The 18,259-nt window shown below is 37.6% G+C and overlaps 1 protein-coding gene across 4 annotated transcripts in view; it reads left to right on the top strand.

The window, feature by feature from the left end:
* Window positions 1-18,259, top strand: part of PAA1 (P-type ATP-ase 1) — a 407,902-nt gene that overhangs the window by 352,504 nt on the left and 37,139 nt on the right. For all 4 annotated transcript variants that reach the window (XR_016246430.1, XM_089373270.1, XM_089373272.1 and 1 more), the window contains one exon: window positions 727-964. Coding sequence is in view for 3 of the 4 variants with exons in the window: in XM_089373270.1 (XP_089229396.1) it covers window positions 727-964 (238 nt within the window). In the remaining variant the exon portion in view is untranslated. The remainder of the gene's footprint in view (window positions 1-726; window positions 965-18,259) is intronic.

Below are 18,259 nucleotides of genomic sequence, written 5' to 3'. Positions count from 1 at the left end.
CACCATGACTTAATTAATACCCTTTAATTAATAAGTTTTCCTAAGTTTAGAGTTAGGCACCATTAAAAAAAGATTAACTATTTTAATTAAGTCATCTCTAGGTGGAATTTCCAGAAACGATTCCGGGTTTTAGAGAATACAATGTATTCTGGCCTCTCCACCAAATTTCGTGGCTAGAACACAACCGATGCTACAAAAATCAACATAGAGTATTTAGAAATTCTAGCATTGCGTTGTTCCTGTCTAATTAGTTTTATTTCAACTTTCCCTCTGTGAGAAAGTACTCAAAATAAACTCAAATGATGTTTCCTCACCATGAACATGTTATGAAATGCTTAGTGTATATAAAAATCTTAGAGAAAAGTGTTTTCCATTTCATTAAGATTGGTAATATTACCAACTTTGCTTGGATACAATCTTCATGACACATTTCAATTGCCAATACCAAAACCAGTAGACCAGAAGAAAACATTCATATCTGACTTCCTTGCTGTGTGTAAAATGCTCGTCTGTTAAGCAGGATTCTCAGACCTTGACTTGCTGTATTGAGGGCATCTTAACACAGATAGGCGGAACAATTTCAGTTCACTTAGTATACTTCAGCTTCTTTATTTTTGTGGAAAATGACATAAATAGCATGTAGTATTTTTTTTTCATTATTTTCCAAAGTCTATTATAACCCTTAACTATAATCTAATCCTGCAAGAGAATGTATATGTTTTACAGGCAGGGAGTAAAAATTGAATCACCTCCAGATATAAGAGGGTTAGATGAGACTCTGGTTTATGTAGGAGTGGACGATAGTTTGGCTGGTGCTATATATGTGGCAGACAAAGTGAGAGAAGATGCAGCTGGCACAGTTAAATCTCTTGCTGAAATGGGAATTTCTACTCATGTGCTTTCTGGAGACAAGCATACTGCTGCAGAATATGTAGCTGCATTGGTTGGTATAGAAACGGATAAGGTGAGTAATGCTTTCATATGTTTTTATAAATATAAAATGAACAATATCAACGATTGTTGCAATGTAGCAATTTGAAGATTATTTGTTTATGAGTCATGACCCTATAACTGACAAAGAAAGCATAGAAAGTAACTTCCTATTCTGAAGCACCTGCCCACTCCATTTGGTAGTAAGACCTATATCTGCATCATGTCACAGAATTTATTGAATGAAGTCTTTCTTGATAAGATAAATCCATGAAATATAATAGTACTGAAGCTCTATTATTCAGTAATGAAAATGTCTGATTTGAGATTCTAGAGTCAACTTTGATTTATTCCATGCTCGTATGAAGTTTAGGTTGTAATATAATTAAAATTAATTTGATTGCAATACAGTTGTACAATAAAATTTATGGGGTCATGAATTGAAAGGGTGTTGATTTTCATCCAGCTTGTGGAGCTAGAGACAACTAGGGTTTTGCATTTATGAGGATTTCTTTGATGTGCTCATGGACTTGTGTGCTCCCTCTACCTCCCCCCCTTCCCAAGGCAACCGGGCTTTCATTCCCCACATAGAACATCTTTGCAACTATTGTTGCTCAAGGAGGTGAGTTCCCTCCTTCACTACGCACGACAACCCTTGTTTCCTTGTAAATGATCACATCTAGCATCATATGGAAGCCTTGATCTCTCTGCAAGTGATCATGTCTAGCATCTCACTGCTAAGGCTATGCTGGCCTGTACAAGTGTCTCTAGAGAGCCTCAACCATCTGCTAAAGTCCTGGATCCCATGATTAGATGATCCTTCAAAGAATCTCAAATCCAATCCAAGGTGAATGATTCTAGACTTTTGCCTAAGGCAATGCTATCAGCCTCTTTCGCAACATTTTGCATGGGGAAAGTGGGTGTCCTTGATGTAGTCTTTGAAGTTGAGTGGGTTGAGCCATAGATTGGTCATCTCCAAGAATATGGCATGACCTATCCATTCAATGTATTGTGGCACTCACTAAAGCAACTCTGCACTTGATTCAAATCATCTTGGGGTCCTCTTCTCACCAAATCAACGTCCTTTCATCTTATAGCTAAAGGCTTCTTTGTGCTTGAGTTTGGCACATTTGAGGATCGACTAGAAGTTGTTTTGCCCAAACCATGGCTCACGATTGACACTAACCTTTTTATGAAGTTGTGACTTCTAGAGTTTAACCCATATGCCAAAACCCTATCCCTATTTCTGCTATGGATTCAACTTCCAAGATTTCCTCTTTAATTATTGCCAACACGCTAGGAGAATTTGTCTATACTAACAATGCCACTTGAGCTAAGGTTGCCACTATTTTGCTCACCTAAGTATCTATGCAAATGTGAGTAAAGGGTTGTCAAACCAAATCCTACTAAGATATGGTGACCATAACTTGCCTCAAGTGTTGGATTATGAGCATATCACATTCCAATGTTGGGATTGCCTTGAGCATGGGTGCTTAGCAGCTTCTTTCCAGAAGAACAAAGGGCTCAAGCACAACAACAATTGATCTTCTTCTTGGTGGAAGAATTCAATAAATGTTCCCAATAAGGTGTAACTTGTTAGGCTTCCAATAGATCCTCCTGTTGACCACTACGTGTCAACGACCCATAGCAGTACACCCCTTTTTTCACAAAAGGGATAGCACTTGATCGATATGTCTGTGTCGTCTTGCTATCATCATCAACTTGGTTGCCGTGTTATAATGTAAACCCATTCTGCATATATATGATGTAAATAATCTCGGCAGATCTGTGTCATGTATGTAATTGCCTAGGTAAACCTATTTTCCTAGTAACGATCTACATTCCGGGAGGTTTTTTGTCTAACCGATCCATTCTTGGATGGTCGGCAGAGTTTTCTTTCAACCTTACCCCAAAGCCGGAATGAATTTTGTCACCAAAACCTTAAGCTAGTCCTAGTGTTATATATCGAGTCTATGTAAAAGTGATTTGGGAATAGTCCTAACTATTTGGTTAGGTTATTTTGTTACAAATTGCTTAGTTTGTTGGATTATATTTGTGTCGCAGAAATGGGCGGTCTGTGAGGGTCTGTTTCAGATGGGTTTTCCCCCTTGTGATGTAAAATATATGATAATGATGTAAAGTGTCTTGAGGGTTGGAAAAATAATTTATCCCCTTAGAGGTTAATTAACTAAATTTTCTAGACAAAATTAATTAAAATTCTAAGCCAGAAATTTAATTAATTATAGATCCTAGGTAAATTTAAATTTTCCAAAGACAAAATTCGTGGGTCCTTAAAATTCAAATTTTAAAAGCCCCAAGGACTAAGGTAAATTGATTATTTTGTTAAATTTTAGGCCTTTCGTCCCTGGGATTAAGTCAAAGTCAAAATTTTGAGGAAATTAATGCAAAATTTTAATTTTTGAATTTATTAAAATGCATTTAATTGAAAAATTCTAAATTTCCTCAATATTTAAAATTTCGACGGATGAGATTAAAAGAAATTTTGATCCTCATAAACAGTCGAGATCACTTTGACAAGGATCACTTGAACTAGATGTTGGAAGATTTATGTTTAAATAGGAGGTCATTTGTCAGTTGAGATGATTCGATCTTTGAGTCATGTGATAAAGAAAGCTCTCTTGTAATCTTTTTTATGAGCAATAAAAAAAGACTTTGGGGTTAATTTCTGCTGGTGTTACTCTTCGTGGAAATGTTGTAAGATGTGTTATTTTCATGCATAGATTTTCGTTCAGCCATTGATGATAGCTTTCTAAAGAGTGATCTGAGCACAGGTATCGTGCTAAATCACTGGGGTTTAAATGGTAATTTAAATTTTGAATATAATAGCAGGTATCTCTATTAAATCTGAATTTTATTATCGTTTTCTCACTCTATGTTAATGGTTGAATTGAGTTGTGCAGGAAATTCTTGATTTTAGGATCATCGGGTCTTCGGGGAAGTTTTCAGTTGGACCAACCAAATCCCGATTTGTATTTTCTGAAGAGCCCAGCTTGATTGGATCCTGGGCTTATCATAAGAAATTTTATTGTTGACGCATGAGGGGTTTTGGGCAAAGCACCTCCATTTAAATTAAAATTAAAAAAAAATTTCTATGCTGAATTGATAAATCCGGCTTTAAAGAGCCTTAGATTATCAGATCTGGGAGCGGAGTTGGACTCACACTCGCCAAATCTGATAGATCTGATGTCCCTGTGCATAGATCTATAATTTTTTTTAATTCTTTTTATTTTTCTGACTAGGTTTTCTGGGGTTTTATTTATATTTGGGTTCTGGGTGTTTGTGTTTTCAGGAATAAGTTGCAGATTTGAAGACAGTTTGATTTTGAAGCTAGATCTAGGCCCTGGAGGGTAAGATCTGGCCTCAAAACCAATTTTTGCAGGGGCGTTATTTCACAGTCCAAGAGTTTTAATTTTTTTTAAAATCTAGAAATTTTTTTAGGGGTTTCACTAAGAAATCTGAAGTAGAAGGATGTAAAAATTTTATTAAGATTTCTGGAAAGTTTTGAGGGGTTTCTGGACCACCTGTTTACTGCTGCCTGGGGTTTTCATTTTTTTTTTGTTACAGGAAAATTTCGAAATTTCTTTGGGAAAAATATTTGAAACCCTCACTGCTCTCGATACCCATCAAATCCGCCCTTTCTCCTATCCGTCTTTCCTCCATTACTCTGCCATCTGCTGCCTCGTTCTGCAACCTTCTATTGTCATGCCTGCAACTTCTAAACCTAAGCATCCCTCTCCGCAGCATATCTTTTAATCATCGTTCATATTTCGTAGTTGCCATCGAACCTTCCTTTCTCCCGCGCGCTCCTCGTTCCTACTGCGCCCATTGCTTCCTCGACATTCATCTCCATATCTGTGTGCTGCCTTGTCCAAACTGCAAACCCTCACGCGCATTTTTCCCTCCTTCACCTGCGTGCAGTTCCATCTTCCTCCGCTGCTCCATTCACCTCCGCTGCTCCATTTACCTCCGCAGCCCTGCCACACACCCTTCAGCCGTTTGCTCCTACAGCTCCCTCCTCCATCATGCCTCAACTCGCCTCCTTCATCTAAACGCTCTTGCCGTCGAACTCTCCGGCGAACCTGCACTCAACAAAAACATATGTTCCATTTCTCTTTGGTATTTTTGTTATGTATGAGTTTTCTATTTAGTTAGCATTAGGTTTAGTTTGTCATTTTTTTTAGACAATTCGATTTTCATTTTTATTTTATTTTATTTGTTTTGATTTTTCTTTAAAAGAAATTTGAAAAGTAAAAAGATTTTAATTCTTTGACTTTGACTCTTTTTATATTTTCGAATTTCATTTTGATTTTGATTTTGATTTTTCTTTTCTAAAAAAAAAAAATCTAAAAATTAAAATCTAAAAAATCTTAAAAACTATAAATATCTAAAAAGCCTAAAAAATTTATGCTGCTAGGGTATAAATCGAAATTAATTTTCATACTTAAAGATTTTTTAAATTTTTATGTGGCCTTTGGCCCATTAAAAAAATTTCAAAAATCATTAAGCCAGTTCGATATGTTTTGGTCACTTTTAAAATTGAAATTTTTTTATTGATCATTTACCGCATTTAGTCTTGCTTAGCGTATTGAAAAATTCACCTAAGGAATAATTAAGTTGTCAATTTAAAATTTCTTCTTGGTGTCTTTTTGTGCTAAGGCTAAGATTTGAAAACTTTTGTGGTATCAACATTTCCTTTTCTCTATAGTTAAATGTGCTTAAATTTTTATATCTAAAGATTAACTATTGGAAAGTGGTGAATTTTGCTAGATTTGGGTCACTAAGCATAATCATTTAAATTCTAGGATTTAAACTGGTTAGCATTTAAATTTCATGGTTGTTTTGAAGTATTTGGATCTCTAGAAATTTAATTGCTCGAACATTGTGCATCTATTGAATATCTTGCATCTATCTATCGTTATTGCTTGGATTATTTAATGCTCATTACATGCTAGACATTTTGCAAATATTTTCAAGCGATTGTTAAAGATTTTTATTGTGGAATTATAAATAGATTTCATTTTCCTAAGCAACAGTAGCTAATCAATTACTTGGCTTTCATTTTACCTAGCAAGATCATTAACTCCATAAGGCACTGGTATTAATCATTTAAAATTTAAATTAAATCTTAAGTCTTGCTAAATTTTAATCAAGTACTTGATTGCCTCGCTGTGACTCCCGAACCGGTTGATTCCCAGCTGGTTCTTCTTTATTCCATTTTTCCATAGGGTCTACCCTCCTTAGCCTGCTGTAGGGAAACAACCTAAACGGAGAGATTGGGGATCAGGGTGACAACCCCCCAATCTGAGCGTTGTCGCAGTGCATAGACATTCTGTGCGACAACCTTTTTTGGCGACGCTGCCAGGGATATTTTATTCTCGGCGTCTCAACGGCATTTCCTCATCATTCTTCTCATTTCTCATTTTTTCATTTCAATCGGCAACGACAACATTTTTTGGCGCCGTTGCCGGGGATAGAGTTTTTTCTGTCCTTGGTTTCTTCGACTTTCATCTCATTCCTCTTGTCTCTTGCCGAGATAAGTTCCTTGTCCTTGTTTCCTTGCTTTTGGGTTATTCTGAGTTAGACTCTTTGTCCGGGTGGCGACTCCACTTCATCTATCTTCTGCAAGAGTGTATACTAGAAGACATCCAAGCAGTTTGGTTAATCCTGCTCCTGATCCTGAAAGGGCTCTCAGAGTACGATTACACAAACTCTCTTCTCGTACCCTTCTTGTTAATCTTGGACAAGAAGCCCTCTCTGATATTGATTTGCTTTTTACTAACACGGTCGAGCATGACATCATGGACATATTCGCTCCTTGTGACTTTGCTAACATTCAAGGTTATCCCAATGATATTCCAAAGCATGGGATGGATAAATTGCCTATCTTCCAGGGCAATAATGTAGTTAGTGCTAACTCTCATCTAAAATCTTTTAGTTCATGGCTGGGTAAGTATGCAAGGGTTGCTGATTTTAATCATGATGATGTAAAAATGACCCTTTTTGTTCTTACCTTGGAGGGGGATGCTTTAGATTGGTTTACGGAAAAGCCTCAAAATTCATTTGATTCTTTGCAATCGATTGTTAATGCCTTTAAGGAAAAGTATGGAGATAAGAGAGAAGGAAGGCATCTCGTAAAAGCTATCAGTATCATTAAAAAGAGAGAAAATGAGACCGCAAAAGAATTTAAAAAGAGGTTCAATGATATTATTAAGGAATTACCTCAAGATTATAAATCTACTGATAAATCTCTTCGGGACTTTTATATTGATGCCTTTAGCCCTGAGCCTTCTTATGAGTTAAGATGTGCTAAACTTCCTGATTATAGGTATTGTCAAGCTTTAGTAGTAGAGCTTGAAAAAGATAAGGCAGCATCTGGGAAGTCTGAAATCCCAAGTTTTGATAGGACTTCAACGAAATTAAAAGAACCTAAAGGAAAAGAGGTTCAAGAATCTGATCATGACTTCGTTCAGAAATTACTGCAAAAAATTGAAAGCATGGAGATTAATCAAGTGAAATTAACCTCTAATCATGCTAAGGAAATAACTACTTTGCATAATAGGTTGGTCCAAATGGAAAGAGCTCAAACGCAAAATTTCCAGCCTAGAAATAATAGTAATAATCAAAATAATAATTGGCAGAAGAAAGGTCAAGCTAGTGAGCAGAGACCACCTAATCCGCTTGAACATACTAATTTGGTCGATGACGCTCTGCCTTATTGTGGGGTTTGTGATGCTCTTCATGAGGAGGCAACTTGCCCCATAATGGAATGTTTGGGGCAGGTAATCAAATAAATTGTGTGGGTAAAAAGTTTTCTTTGTCTATGAAAGATTGGATGGAAGTTAAGGAAAACAGTCGAGATGTTATGCCTCCCACATCAGCTTTTAGTATAAATAATTTTGAGAATGAAGATGATATGCTGGTTAAATTATAGGGTGAGAAGCCTTCTCCAGAGCGAATCATGGAAATTGCTAAAGATAAGGGTTTAACTTATCAAAGAAGGGATAAAGATCAAACCGGGAATCAAATTCCCCCTCGAATTTTTAACCCGGGTTCAAACTCTGGATTAGATGTCGATCTGGGAAGTTGGTTTAATAATGCAACAATCTGGGTTCCTGTCTCCGAGATTTCGAATATTCCTTCCCAAAGGGCTAAGTTACTAAAAGCTATTGAAGCTCCTCAAGTGGATGTTTCTCAACAGAAGGAACCTGAGGTTGATTATCAGGATGCTCCTATATATCTGCAAAGTTTAGATTCAGATAACAAGGATCATCAGCCATTCTTTATTACTTTGATGGTTAATGGGTATAAATTAAATAATTGCATGTTGGATTCTGGTGCGTCGGCTTGTGTCATGACCAAGAGGGTCATGGAACAACTTAATTTAAGAGTTTCTAGGCCTTACTACAATATATGTGCCATGGATTCTAAGAAGATTGAAGTTCACGGTCTGATCAAGGATTTACAAGTTCATTTATCAGTTTACCCTGACATTATGATTGTTATGGACATTGTTGTTGTTGATGTGCTTGATGCTTGGGGTATGCTTTTATCTAGAAAATGGGCCTCTGATCTAGGAGGGAGTATTCAAATGAATTGGTCATATGCTATGATTCCTTCTCCTAGAGGTGATGGTTTTGTGAGACTTAATAGAGAACCTGAGAGAAGATTCCATGTTGAAGATCCTAAGAGACCTCATAATGAAATAATTAAAGAACAATCTAACATTGGGAATTATGCTATCCTGTCTAATTCTATAATTCTTCCAGATGATAAGGTTGATAAAAACATTGGGGGTCTCAAGGATAAAGTTTGGTACATGTATTTTGATGGGGCGTCGTCTAGGCATGGTAAAGGTGCAAGAATAGTATTAAAATCTCCCCTTGGTCATATTTTCAAATTTGCCTATGGGCTGGAGTTCGAAGCAACCAACAACGTTGCTGAATATGAAGCTTTGTTGTTGGGTCTTGATTCGACAAACGCTTTAAGAGTTAAGTTGCTTAGCATCAAGGGGGATTCTGACTTAATTATCATGCAAATTAAAAATAAATTTACTCGTAAAAATCAAAGGTTAAAGAATTATTGAAATGTTGTGTGGGATACTATGGAATACTTTGATGCCCTTGACTTTGAGGCTATCCCAAGAGAGCATAATAGTTCGGTAGATGAGCTTGTTGTAGCTGCTTCTACTTTGTTGTTATCTAATGGGCTGATTAAGGATAAGATAAAAATGGAAGTTATATTTAGGCCTTATGTTCCAGATAACTCAGAGCATTGGCAAGTTTTTGATGACGAGAAACAAGTGATTCATTTTCTTGATAATTTGGACGAGTTTGAAAATTTTCGGATAGATTCTAAGGAGGATGGATTTAATGATCATGAAGATATCATAAATGCTACTCCTAGGAATGTGGTTTCTTTAGAACAACACTTTGATCGGCATGATGCCACAAAGATGAAAGAGGAAAATAAAATGGATCCAGGCGAATACATCGAGTTAAACATTGGTACTTCTAGGGATCCAAAGATTATCAAAATTGGCAAGGGTACTAACGTTGAAGAAAGAAAAAAGTTAACCAATTTACTTTGTGAATATCAGGATGTTTTAGCATTTTCTTATGATGAATTAGAAGGTTATAGGGAAGATGTCATGGAGCACACTATCCCTTTGAAAGATGAAAATGCTAAACGCTTTCATCAAAAGCTTAGGCAGATAAATCCTAAGTTAGCTCCTTTGGTTCAAAAGGAGCTTTCAAAGATGCTTGCAGCAAGAATTATTGCTCAAACGAGGCATTCAACGTGGTGTTCCAACCTGGTGATTGTTAGGAAAAAAAATGGTACAATAAGACTTTGTGTCAAATTTCGAAACCTTAATCTAGCATGTAAGAAAGTTAATTACCCTTTGTCGAACATGGAGACTATGTTGCAAAGAGTAACTGGTTCTGGAATGATGTCATTGCTAGATGGTTTTTCTGGATATAATCAAGTATGGGTTAAGAAGGAGGATCGTCACAAAACTACATTCACCACACCATGGGGTACTTTCGAATATATTAGAATGTCGTTTGGGTTAACCAATGCTGGGGCTACGTTTCAAAGGGCTATGGATTATGCCTTCAAAGTTTTAATTGAAAAATTTATCAAAAATTATCAGGATGATCTTACTGTTTTTTCTAAGGATGGTATTAGTCATATAAGTCATCTTAGGCAAGTTTTTGATAAATGTAGAGAGCACGGGATTTTTTTAAATCCGGCCAAGTCTTATTTTAGAGCAACTGAAGGGAAATTACTTGGTCACATCATTTCTAAAGAAGGAATCAAGATTGATCCAGAAAGAGTTGAGGCAATACAAAAGATTTCTCTTCCCCATAATCTTAAATCCCTTCAGTGTTTTCTTGGAAAAACAATTTTTCTTAGAAGATTTATTCCAAGTTATGCGGAAGTAGCTAAAACCTATTCAAAGTCTTTTGAAAAAAGATGTAAAATTTGTTTGGAAAGAAGATGGCAAAAAGGCTTTTCAGGAAATCAAAGGTGCTATTGCAATAGCCCTTGTTTTAGTCAGTCCTGATTATTCCAAGGATTTCATTATTTTCTCTTTCGCTTCTGAAGATACCATTGCTGGTGTCTTATTGCAAAAAATTAAGCATGGTCACGAGCAGCCTATTGCTTTCATGAGTAGAGCGATTCAAAATTCTGAATTAAAATACAATACCATGGAAAAGCAAGCCTACGCCTTAGTCAAATCTCTTAAGCATTTCAAGACTTATGTGGGTTATTCCAAAATCATTGCTTTTGTCCCACATTCTGCGGTTAAAGATATATTAACTCAAACTGATTGCTTAGGGACTCGTGCTAGGTGGGTTACTAAAATACAAGAATATGATTTAGAGATTAGAGCCACCAAGTTAGTCAATGGCCAAGGCTTGGCTCAAATGATGATCGAAGGTAATGAGAAAGCTCTTGGTTTGATTTGTCTTAAAATTCATCTTCACCTGAGCTACAGAGATTAGGAGAGCATGAGTGGTACAAGGACATTATTTATTACTTGGTAAATCTTACATGTCCTAACCATTTAGTCGCTCATAAGAGAAGGGCTCTTAGATTAAAAGCCACTAAGTATTGCCTCATGAAGGATGGCCTTGGATGGAGAAATCCTAAGGGCATAGTACTTAGGTGTGTTGATGAAATTGAGTCCAAGAAATTAGTTTCTAAGTTTCATTCGGGGTTTTGTGGTGGTCATTATGTTGCTAGAACTACTGCCCACAAAATTCTGTGAGCTAGTTATTATTGGCCTTAGATTTTTTCTTATGTGCATAAATTTGTTAGAAGTTGTCAAGCCTGCCAACTATTCACTGGGAAACAAAAGCTTGCTGCCCTGCCCTTTCAACCTGTTTCTGCAGGGGCATTATTTCACAGTCCAAGAGTTTTAAATTTTTTTTAAATCTGGAAATTTTTTTAGGGGTTTCACTAAGAAATCTGAAGCAGAAGGATTTAAAATTTTTATTAAGATTTCTAGAAAGTTTTGAGGGGTTTCTGGACCACCTGTCTGCTGCTGCCTGGGGTTTTCACTTTTTTTTTTTGTTACAGGAATATTTCGAAATTTCTTTGGGCAAAATATTTGAAACCCTCACTCACTGCTCTCGATACCCATCAAATCCGCCCTTTCTCCTATCCGTCTTTACTCCATTACTCTGCCATCTGTTGCCTCGTTCTGCAACCTTCCATTGTCACGCCTGCAGCTTCTAAACCTGAGCATCCCTCTCTGCAGCATATCTTTTCACCATCATTCTATTAATTTTACGTATGTTCTATGCTAGAGCAATTTATTTAAATTTTCACAGTTAGCAATCACATCAGCGTTAAAGTAAACTGCAGATAGAACATAAATATAAATCGCAAAAGACAAGCCAAGACAAGAGGACACAAGATGTGGCGCCAGCCAGGGACAAACCCCACAATGTGGGGAAACCCTCGATCAGTTCTTCTTTCATGTTCTTCAAAGCTCATCAAAGAAAGAGAGAGAGTACATTTACAATAGAAGTCAACACTTTGACTTTTGATATCGGCAAAGATCAGTTGAAGACATATTGCTTCAACTGATTCTCTAAGGTGACTCCTTCACCTATCACAGAGCTGCCTCTCGTTCATTTTCAGCACATTATCGTGTGACACCTTGTTGTACTGTCACATGTGTTGAACCTTGATGACTGAGCTGCTCTCATCTTCATGCTGCTCATCATGCTGCATCTTCCATGGTCTTATTCATCATCAAGTTTGCCATGCTCACAATCTCATTCATCATCATGCTGCCCAGGCTCATATCATCATGCATCATTATGCTGCCCATGCTCATATCATCATGCTGCCCATAATGTTGCCCATACATCATGTCATCATTCATTATCATGCTGCCCCTTTCTCGTATCATCATTCTGCCCTTGCTAATGTGCCCATCATGCAGCTGTCCTTCTATTGCTTCATCATTTAGTTCATATACATATCAGCCATAGCTGCTTGCTATGGCTTGCAGCCTAGCAAAGCGGCTAGGCTATAGTTCCAGAATCCTCTACAGAAACATGCTGTCATCAGCTTCCTTGCACACAGTTCTATCATGCCCAAACAGTCCTTGAATAGGCTACGCTGTCACCTACAGCAATGTGATAACAGGTTTCTTAGGGCTGCGTATTAACAGTAACTCTAATACCTTTTCATGACAGCGTTACTATGTCTCATTGACCAGCGTATATATAAATAGCGTATTTATGTCTCATTGACTAGCATATATATGTTTTCACACACTGTGTATCATTGCCTTATTGACTAGCGTATATGTGCCTCCTTAATGACTGCATTTAGGACTGTTGACATCATCTTGAACAGCGTATAAGTGACTGCATTTAGGTCTCCATAAACAGCGTATAAATCCCAGCGTATAAGGTCTCCATGGACTGTGTATATGTGCCTCCTTTGCTGCATAGAAACCTTTGTTGGCTGTGGCCTGGGGCATCCTTAAATGTGGGGGTTAGGTCTCTCCTTTAGGATTGCGTATGGAGCCTTCGAGGACAACGGATTAGGGCATTCAATCTGTGTCTTGAATCTTTCCTTTACTGCGGCAAGATCTCACTCAACTGCGGCTAGGATCCTTTCCTTCATGACTGTAATTTAGGGCTCCATTAATGACTACATTTAGGGCATCATCCAGCGTATATTTTAGGTGTCCCTCCTTCTCCAAAAACCCAAGATGTGGAGAGGTGATCACCTCAAGAATACATGTCTTAAATGGCTTCAAGTCCTCACCAATTTATACTAAAACGTGGATGATGAATAGACATGTCTATTGGGCTTTTGAGCCTACTCAAGTTGTTGGTCGGCTTGATAATAATTTCATAATCAAAATAAATTCATATCTCCGTAAATACTTATCGGAATCGGATGATCTTTAGATCAATCCTACATCTCTTGACAAGAGGGATGCAATAAAAATATTAGTTGCCATAAATAAGCTGAACCACATGGAGTTTGGCCCTAGTTGCCAATTTTAACACGTTCAGATTCCATAGCTGCCATCGAACCCTCCTTTCTCCTGTGCGCTCCTCATTCCTAACGCATCCATTGCTTCCTCGGCATTCATCTCCATATCTGCGTGCTCCCTTGTCCAAACTGCAAACCCTCACGCGCATTTTTCACTCCTTCACCTGCGTGCAGTTCCATCCTCCTCCGCTGCTCCATTCACCTCCGTAGCCTTGCCACACACCCTTCAGCCCTTTGCTCCTACAACTCCCTCCTCCATTGTGCCTCAACTCGCCTCCTTTGTCTAAACGCTCCTGCCGTTGAACTCTTCGGCGAATCTGCACTCAACAAAAACATACGTTCCATTTCTCTTTTGTATTTTTGTTATGTATGAGTTTTCCATTTAGTTAGCGTTAGGTTTAGTTTGTCATTTTTTTTAGACAATTCGATTTTCATTTTTATTTTATTTTATTTGTTTTGATTTTTCTTTAAAAGAAATTTGAAAAGTAAAAAGATTTTAATTCTTTGACTTTGACTCTTTTTATATTTTCGAATTTCATTTTTATTTTGATTATGATTTTTCTTTTCTAAAAAAAAAATCTAAAAATTATAAAAATTAAAATCTAAAAATTCTTAAAAAATATAAATATCTAAAAAACCTAAAAAGTTTATGCTGCTAGGGTATAAATCGAAATTAATTTTCATACTTAAAGATTTTTTAAATTTTTTATGTGGCTTTGGCCCATTAAAAAAATTTAAAAAATTATTAAGCTAGTTTGATATGTTTTGGTCACTTTTCAAATAGAAAATTTTTTATTGATCATTTACCGCATTTAGTCTTGCTTAGCATATTGAAAAATTCACCTAAGGAATAAATAAGTTGTCAATTTAAAATATCTTCTTGGTATCTTTTTGTGCTAAGGCTAAGATTTGAAAACTTTTGTGGTATCAACATTTCCTTTTCTCTATAGTTAAATGTGCTTAAATTTTTATATCTAAAGATTAACTATTGGAAAGTGGTGAATTTTCTAGATTTGGGTCACTAAGCATAATCATTTAAATTCTAGGATCTAAACTGGTTATCATTTAAATTTCGTGGTTGTTTTGAAGTATTTGGATCTCTATAAATTTAATTGCTAGAACATTGTGCATCTGTTGAATATCTTGCATCTATCTATCGTTATTGCTTGGATTATTTAATTCTCATTACATGCTAGACATTTTGCAAATATTTTCAAGCGATTGTTAAAGATTTTTATTGTGGAACTATAAATAGATTTGATTTTCCTAAACAACAGTAGTTAATCAATTACTTGGCTTTCATTTTACCTAGCAAGATCATTAACACCATAAGGCACTAGTATTAATCATTTAAAATCTAAATTAAATCTTAAGTCTTGCTAAATTTTAATCAAGTACTTGATTGCCTCGTTGTGTCTCCCGAACCAGTTGATTCCCAGTAGGTTCTTCTTTATTCCATTTTTCCATAGGGTCTACCCCCCCTTAGCCTGCTGTAGGGAGACAACCTAAATGGAGAGATTGGGGATCAGGGTGACAGCCCCCCAATCTGAGTGTTGTCGCGGTGCCTAGACATTCTGTGCAATAACACCTCCTACTACGGAATCCCTTGCCAATTTCGAGTCCCCTACTACTACTCTTACTAGTTTTGCAAAAACACCTAGCGCCCACTCAAAGGATGAGGGAAACTCTTTGTCTTCTTTGGTAGCAACATACCTTTCTAATTTCAGGAAGATAAGCCATGACTTGAACCCCTCTGCTAACAATGAGGTTTCTAGTCCTTGAGCCTATTAGGTGGGTTCCCCTGTGAAAATTCCACAACTGAAATCGTATTGCAACAAATGGTTTTATTTCTTCTAATTGATAAATTAATTATTCATTTAATTGTTACCGCAACATCGAAATAAACACATTGCAACCTTAACAAATAAAACTGCGGAAAATAGATAGCGTTGGAATTGAGAAAATATTAGCACACACAATAAAAGTGACACCATTATTTTTGGACAAATGTCCCCAAAAAACCCAACTTGGGAAAACTGGTGCAACAGTGAGGGTTTTTATTATTATGCAACAGTGAAAATCTGAGTACAATCTATGGATGGAAAACTGGCAATCCAATCAGCAAGTATCTGACAGAAATAATAAGAGAGAAATTCGCTCACTCCACAAGCAATCTCGGCACTGGATTCTACTGAAAACTGGTCATCCAAACCCCAACGTGAGCCCTTCTCGTTGTCTCTCACAGGTGTGGCTCGAGTTTGCCTCTGAGAAAGCTGTCTAGCCTGTCTCTGTTGCTGGAAGTGACTCTCTGGCCCTCTGGATGACTTTCCCGACCTCTAGAAACTGAATCGACCTCCTCCTCAACTAAATTGAACTGCTCCTCTTAGGAAACTGCACAATCCTCTCTATTGCCTTTGCGTGGATCACCTTTGTCACTTGTTGTTGCTTCTCTGGATCTGGAAAACTTCCTCCATATAAAGGAAGAAGTGTACATAGAACAACCAGAGGGCTTTGAGACTCAGGAGAGGCGCACACGTGTTTAAATGAAGAAAGCTCTATACGAACTCAAGCAAGCTCCCAGGGCATGGTATGGTAGAATTGACACCTACTTGCAGCGGATGGGGTTCGTCAAGAGTGACGCAAATCCCAACCTTTACTAGATGGTAGAGGATGAGCCTCTCATTCTAGTTTTGTATGTGGATGATCTCTTTTTGACAAGATCATCAGGGCTCATAGAGGATTGCAACAGTAACTTGGCAGTAGAATTTGACATGAAGGAGTTGGGGTTGATGCACTATTTCCCAGGATTGGAAGTGTGGCAGAAGGATGGGGAGATCTTCCTTGGGCAAGGATGATATGCTACAGATATTTTGAAGAGGTTCAGAATACGGGATTGTAAAACCATGTCTACGCCCATGATTACCAACTAAAAGAAGATAGATGCATCAGATGACAAGGATGTCGACCCTACCTTGTATCGACAACTCATTGGGTCTCTCATGTATCTGGTCAACACTAGGCTAGATACCTACTTCGCAGTCAATACCCTTAGTCAATTCATGGTAGAACCGAAAATGGTACATTGGGCAGCAACGAGGCATAACCTGAGATATATTCGCGGCACAATCGATTATGGGTTGAAATATACTCGAAGAGATTATTGAATTGGGGTAGCATCGTATGTGCTCTAGCCATGGAAATTGGTGGAGAGGCTAAAGCACATGAGATCTCCAAGACCCAGAAATGGTTTGGGCAGATTCTTCCTGGTTTAGGAGATACTAAAATAATTAATATTTTTAATGGAGTTCCTAAGTCTAAACTTAGGAAAAATAAAATATTAATGGGTATTAATATAAAACTGGGTTAGAAGGTTCCAAAAGACATGGATCAAGCCAAATCTAATCCTAGCCATTGATTAGAGATGTAATCTCGTTAATTGAAGGACCAATAGGAAAAGTATAAGAGGAGGCTTGATGGTCAGTTGGAGAATACACCAGAGTGATCAGTCATTTGATTTACTAGAGCGGGGTTTGCTAAGTAAAGCCTAATCATTGATCAATTCGTAGCGAGGGGTAGTGAGTACTGGACAGAGAGGCAGAGATAGTGCTGAAAGACTAGCGCAGAGGCAGAGAGGCAGACACAAAAGCCAAAGCAGGCCACGCAGAGCCCAACAGAGACAGCGCAGAGCCAGAAGGGCCTGCGTCATCCACGTAGAGGGCAACAGTAGTGACGCAAAAGGCCGTAGAGGCCGCGCAGTGCCTTAGAGGGTTGACACAGAGAGGTTTGAGGCTGATACAGAGGCCAGGAGGGCTGACGCAGTGCCTCAATGGTGTTGGAGAGGGTTTTGTGGGGCAGATTTTTTGAATATCTGCTTCCGAATAGAGAGGTATTACTGCCGGTTATTTTTCTCTGTCGGGTGAGCCAGTTTGGCACCCAGTTGTACTCAAGGATAGATTGCATAATAAAATAAACCCTCAGAATTGTTGCACCGGTTTTCCTGCACTGGGTTTTTCCGGGTATGAGTTGTCCAAAAATAACGGTGTCACTTGTGTGTTTGCTATTTCTTTCCGCTATTGATCTGTAGATGGTTGAGACTGTATTGTGTTTATTTCCATGTTTATATGTTTAAATAACTTGTTTGTAATTAACAAGTAGGAGAAATAAACCAGAATAATATAGATAAAATTTCTAATGGATAGACTTAGAAATTTCAACAGAGATGACATCAGCATTTGTGGATACACAGATGCAGATTAGGCAGGTAGTTCAGTGGACATGAAAAGTACCTCCGGGTACTGCTTCATTGTTGGATCAGGCATGGTTTCTTGGTGTAGCAGGAAGTAGAAGTCAGTAGCACTGAGCTCTGCAAAAGCAGAGTATATGGTAGCCAGCACCGCTATGTGTAAAGCTATATGGCTTTGGAAGCTGCTAGTAAGCTTGTTCAAGTAGAGGATGGAGGCGACTAGTGTCTATTGTGAATCTGTGATAATCAGAGTTGCATAAAGCTCTCTGAGAATCTAGTGTTTCATGACAGGTCAAAGCATATCGATATTCGGTGTCACTTCATCAAAGATTGTGTACAACATGGAGCAGTCCAGGTACAGTATGTTCCCACAAAGGAGCACATTGCAGATATACTGACGAAAGCTCTAGGCAGAGCTAAGTTCATCTATTTTAGAGAACATATGGGTATGGTGGAGAACCCGTTTTAGTAGTAGGGACACGCTATTTTGGTTGCTCTTTAGTTGTAGGTGTTGCAATTTCAGCAGCAATAGATGAA

The sequence above is a fragment of the Pinus tabuliformis genome, chromosome 8 (assembly GCF_031772625.1).
Source record: "Pinus tabuliformis cultivar Carrire ecotype Pingquan chromosome 8, CPIR1, whole genome shotgun sequence".
Taxonomy (NCBI): domain Eukaryota; kingdom Viridiplantae; phylum Streptophyta; class Pinopsida; order Pinales; family Pinaceae; genus Pinus; species Pinus tabuliformis.
This window is presented reverse-complemented; position numbering and strand designations above follow the sequence as displayed.